At 35.6% G+C, this 6,000-nt stretch overlaps 1 protein-coding gene across 1 annotated transcript in view; it reads left to right on the top strand.

The window, feature by feature from the left end:
- The first annotated feature begins 1,180 nt into the window (after positions 1–1,180).
- Samsn1 (SAM domain, SH3 domain and nuclear localization signals 1) overlaps positions 1,181–6,000 on the top strand; it is a 49,755-nt gene continuing 44,935 nt past the window's right edge. The window contains exon 1 of the mRNA XM_006983596.4: positions 1,181–1,353. Within this exon, the coding sequence (XP_006983658.1) occupies positions 1,297–1,353 (57 nt within the window). The 5' untranslated portion in view covers positions 1,181–1,296. The remainder of the gene's footprint in view (positions 1,354–6,000) is intronic.

Below are 6,000 nucleotides of genomic sequence, written 5' to 3'. Positions count from 1 at the left end.
CATTTCTTAAGTGAATTAGTGAATTTTAACTGGGCCTCAAGGAGGAAGGCACAGAGGTAGGAGGGGAAACCAACCAAGAAAGAGGGTCCAGAGCTTTGACACCTAGAAGCTCTTACTGAGAATTTGGCACTACTGGGTTTAACCCAAAGAGTTGATAAGCAGAAACTTTCCATGAAGCATCAGGCTAAAGTAGAGGCACCATTTGAAACACACCACACATGCGCTTCTGATAAAGCCTCCTTTTGTAAGAAAGCACGAGTTTCTGCATTTACTTCTGGATATGTGGATCTGGCTTTTAATAAAACCTGTAAGACATATTGGTGCTTATTCTAGGCTTTCTTAGTCGACACTGGATGCCTTATTTGAAGGCAGCACTGATCAGTTGGTGAGGTCATCTACCAACCAGCAATTATCAAAATATGGAATTATGCTATGTAGCAGGAAGTGGTTTATTTATTAATCAGGGTTTATAACAATGGTACGTTTGCTTTTTAAAAGGTAACCTATGATTAATCCTTCATATCTGGAGTTATAATCCTATTTATAGCTGGGTAAATTCAATCTATACTTTGTAGTATAGGGACAGCATTATAAAGGATTAATATTATTTAACTTCAAATTGATCTTTATTTAGAAATGTAAAATTATGTATTTATATACACACACATATGTAGCATTAAAGAAAAATGGTCAATGAACTTGAAAGGGAGCAAGGGGAGGTGCCTGGGAAAGACTGGAAGGAGGAAGGGGAAGGGGAAAAATGATGTAATAAAAACCTCAAAGAATGAAAAATTACAGACATAAAAATTGAATTCTCTAAAAAGTCTCTTGTTTTTGATAATAAAAATCCACAATATTCTGTTTTATTTCATTTATTGGTTCAGATCTTTTCCTCTTGTACCTTCCTATTTAATATGTTAAATTATTTTATTTTTACATAAACTGAGAAAATAAGTTTTGTTTTTCAAATTATTATACCCTTAATGATTTTTAGGCATGCAGGATTAATGTAGGCATGCCAAAGGTCTGAGAGAGGAATCATGTCATAGAATACAGCACTAAGAAGATAGTACAGAGTTGCCAAATAATTACGGTAAAGTAGGAGAGAGGAAAAAAAAAAAAAGAAACCTTTACCCAAGTAGACACTGAAGTCATATCCTGACCAAAGGAGGAAGTGCCAGATCACAGGGCTCAGAGCTATCTGGTGCTGCACATCACAGACAGAAACTGCTGTCAGTTTTCAGTTGTCTCTGTAACAGCAGAAACTGTCCTCGCTAGAAGTGGCCTGAATTCAAAATGCTGAAGAGGAAGCCATCCAATGCCTCAGAGAAGGAGAAACAGCAAAAACCAAAGGTAAGGTGGTTTCTAACAAAGTTAAATAAGCCAAGACTTCTTACTAGAAGGTAAACACATACATACAAACCCATAACACACATACACACCTTATACACACTCCACACACATACACATACCATATATACTCACATACACACACACACATTCAAACATACACACACTAACATACACCATACCCATACACACACATCATGAATGTGCACACACACACACACACACACACACACACACACACACACACACAAAACCTACACTATCATCCTCCCACACATATACATAATATTTTATCTGTCATTTGTAAATTAATTCCAGTAGAGAGCTTAGTACATCACAGTATGTATGGGGAAAATCACTTGGCAAAATTAGATACCAGTGGGTGATTATGGTCTTCACAATTGTGTATTAGACTCAATTCCTTATGTTGGTAACTAAATTTGGGTTCAGATAATTTCATGGAAATGATTCGGTGGTCTCTGCTTCAGCCATTAATAACAAGGACTCTCTTTGCACAATTTTCACTACTGAGGTGTCAATATCTTCCTAGAATACTGAATAAATTATTTTATCTGTTAAATTTTAGCCACTTAAAATATGTAATTGTAAGAAGACTGTAAAATGGAGACTTTGGGGGATAATTTTTTTTTCTTTTTGTATTTTGAGTGTCATACCATGATATCTTGTTGTAGACATGCATTTATACATTGCCACTAGAGAAAGTATTGTGTTCTATTTTGAGAAGCCACAAAATTTATAAGTTATTAAATTGGTAAGCCAGTCTTATGTAGAATATTCTTTTATTCTTTCTCTTGATAATAATTGCCACCAAAAATATAGAAAAAGCTGTTTACATCTTATTATAGCACTATAGTAGTATTACCAGTAACTTTAATTTCTTTAGTATGAAATTCTGATGTCAGAAATGTTCTGCTGTGTTTATACATTTCTAGTAAAAGGAGTTGAAATTCCTCCACACACAAGAAGGGAATGTGACACCGGTCTAAGAAAGACACAAAAGAGCGACCAAGAAACTGGCCTGAAATACAGGATGCTACTGTTTATACTGATTATCTATCAGATAATATTTTCCACATCCTGACCCACAGGCATTCATTCTTGTGCTGTGCTCTCTAGAGTATGTTTTTTATTGTGACATCAAAAATGAGGGAAATATTATCTAATCATCTGGTGTGTTTTAAATCTATAAATTTAGGGTTGTAGATGTAACTGGGTAGTACAGCACCAACTATGTCCATAGGTTTAATGCTCTAGTACCACACACAGAGGAGAAACCTATGATACCTAATGTTATCTTAAATAAAAACTAATGAAGTTTTTATTTAAATAGAATATCAGTGGGTACTGAATTAGGTGGAAATAAGAAGTTCTGGGATGCTATTACCTAATAAGATGACTCTATGTAATTAAAATGTAGCATCTTCTAATGAAATACTGAGTTGGGAGTCTGGGTACAGCTCAGTCTATAAAGTGCTTTCTCTACAAGCATTTTATCATCAGAACCACTGTAAAAAAGTACAGTGTGGTGCTATGTGCTTGTAATCCCAGCACTGGGGAGACAGATGCAGATACAGGTCCTGGAGCAGGCTGAACAGCCAGCCGAACCTAATCAGCAAGACCATGGATTTTCTAACCAGTGAGACCCAGCCACTGTTTCAAATTCCAAGGCAGACAATGACCTAGGAGGAATATCACCTGAGGCTGTCCAAGGGCCTTCACACACACATGCACATACATGTAAGGCACCTGCATACCCACTCACATGTGCAGTGCACAGGCACACACACACACACACACACACACACACACACACACGAAATGAATTGATAAATATCTGAGAAGAGATGTGTTTGACTTAAACGTTTACAAAAATTATGCATGTATCAAAACATTATATGGTATCCAGATTACATACAATTTTTATTTTCTTATATATCAGCTAAAAATAAAGTTAAAGAAATAGACTTTGCTATTAGTATTTTCTAATAGGTTTTATAGTTGTGGCATTGGAATATTCATGAATCTAATATGCAATAATAGATTTTAGAGAATGCTATATACAAAAAACGTATTTTCTTTTGTTTATAATACCTATCGATAAACATACCAATGAGTAAAACTTGAAAACAAAAAATATATTTTTCCCACATCTTATTTTATCATTTATGATGTACCTCTGTTTTATATATTGTTTTCCTATTTTGCTAAAGTTTATATTATTTAAGTAGCTTATATGCAAGATGAATATCATTCAGGTATATTATTAAACAATAAATGTATAGGTTGAGGGTGAGAAACCAATGTTCTTCCATATTAGGTACACAAAAATATCTGAAGACACATTATAAAATACTTAACTATATATATACTAAAAGGTTAATAAATTCTTACAAATTTAGTGTGTCCCAGAACTCCATCTGGCATATAGGTAATTTCTGAACAAAAATGAAACTTGATGAACAGTGGCTAAGCATTCTACATCTATATTAGTTAAAAATAACCTTGTTTTATACACCATGCTTTCCTCCTTGAGTTTTATTTTTGTTATTTTAGCACTGGTGCTCAATGCTGACAGTGATTTAGAGATTTGTAAGCATATCCATACGCGGACTCAATAACCTTTTATCTATACTGTTTATATGATCTATAAATGCTCAAATAATTATAGGACATAGTTTTTTCTTGTGTTTGTTTAACATGTTTATTTTTGCTGCCTGTGTTTATTATGATTTTATTATATAACAGTTGTTTTCTGTGGGTTTTCTACTCTGTTTAATACTCACTACAACTCTGTTAGAGAACAACTCTTTGATAGCCTCATAAATGAAGGGGCAAAGGCACATAAAAATTACATATATTTAACACAAATACCTTAACCAAAGATACATAGATAAATAATGTGTCATATAAAAAATATCTCATACCATTTTCCACTATTCCAATATCGGATGTTGTACTGCCATTCTCTCAGTCTGTCTTAAATGCCAAACGAATTTTAAAGAGATCAGGGAGACTCCATCTTTAGGGACATTTGTACTTTGAAGAGAAATTTAGGGTTTCTCTCCTCCAACTAAATTCAGGAATTTTACCTATGGAATCTCTCCAGACACTATATCTTCCCAAATTTTAACACTTAGAATTGTGTACATTTTTTTTCTTAATTGCCAAATGGTTTCAAAATATTGTCATTTGCTTAGCTTTCCAACATAGTAGGCTCTCAACTGGTATTTGAAAAATGAAAAGTTTCATGAGTCTATTCACTGTGATGCTTGGCAGCAAGTCGTACGTGAGTGTGTGTATTTCAATCCATCTTTTGTTGATTTTTGAGTGTTTGAGAATAACTTCAATCTACTCAAGGTTGTGCATGACCCTTAGGAAGCTTGGTGTTCTCTCATGGTCCACCTCTGTTCCAGGGGACGGAACATCCTAGAAAGTTTGGAAAGCAAAAGAGAATGAACCACATAGATGAAATTTGGAACTGTAATTAGGACAAAGCGTCCTTAATTTGTCCTGTGTGGTAATCTGTGTAAATGCATTTTAGCCGGGATCTTCTCGGAGTTAAGATTCAATACCACTGTCATTGTAAAGGGAAACATTGGAATAATGGCACTTCTTGAAATAGCTTTTTAAAAAAGGCTCTTTTTAATCTAAAGTGCATACAAAATGAGACACCATTAGTGTCACAGATGCTAATTTTCACTAGCAGTGACTGAAGTGGCATTCTTCCCCATTTGCATTTGATCCCAGCAATGATGAGAGGTGATGAGTTGATTATGAGCTGTTTTCACTGCACTGCCCGCTGTGCAAATTTATGCTCCTAGACAGGGATGACACATAGTTGTGGCATTAAAGAGCTTTCTGCACTGCTTTTTTGTATCAAGACTGTTAAAACACACTTTAACTCTTATTTAACCAGGTACAGGAGAACAGAGGGCATTTTCATTTGCATGAGGAGCCTATGTCTGTTAACTGTTTCATTAATTATTTGAGAATTTTATATAATAAATTCGATCATATCACCCCCAAAATCCTTTCAGATACAGCACAGGTGTTATATCTGGTAAAGTTCAACATTTAGAACTGTGTTAAATTTTTCTTGCTGGTCAAAAAATAATCATTTCTACCTTTTTTTAAAAATGTCCCCCACTAAGTCCAATTTGTGTTGCCTGTACATTCATGGGGCTGGCGTCATCCACTAGGGTGCAGTTGACCTACCAGGACCACACCTTTAAAGAAAATTGACTGTCCATCCCTCAGAAACCATCAATTGTCCATAGTTCCTCAGTTAGGGGTGGGACTTGGTGAGACTCCACCCACCATGCTAGAGCTCATCTCCTGCAGGTCCTGTGCAAACATGGGTGCTGTGAGCTCAAGAATCAGGGCTTTTGCCGTGGCCAGAAGACACTGTTTTGCTCTGTTCCTCCCTAACCTCTGACTCATACTATCTATCTCTGCCCTCTTCCATAATGGCCCCTAGAGCTTTGTGGGTGGGGTGACATAGATGTCCCAGTTTGTGGCTCAACAGTTCTCTGACAATCTGTAGATTGATCTCTTAGGAGTTTTAGCATTAATCACCACCCACTGCAGAAAGACACCTCTCTGATGAAGTCTGAGAGCTGCACCAATCTG

This window comes from Peromyscus maniculatus, chromosome 12 (genome assembly GCF_049852395.1).
Source record: "Peromyscus maniculatus bairdii isolate BWxNUB_F1_BW_parent chromosome 12, HU_Pman_BW_mat_3.1, whole genome shotgun sequence".
In the NCBI taxonomy this organism is placed as follows: domain Eukaryota; kingdom Metazoa; phylum Chordata; class Mammalia; order Rodentia; family Cricetidae; genus Peromyscus; species Peromyscus maniculatus.
Note: the sequence above shows the minus strand (reverse complement) of the source record. Positions and strands in the feature narration are given on the sequence as shown.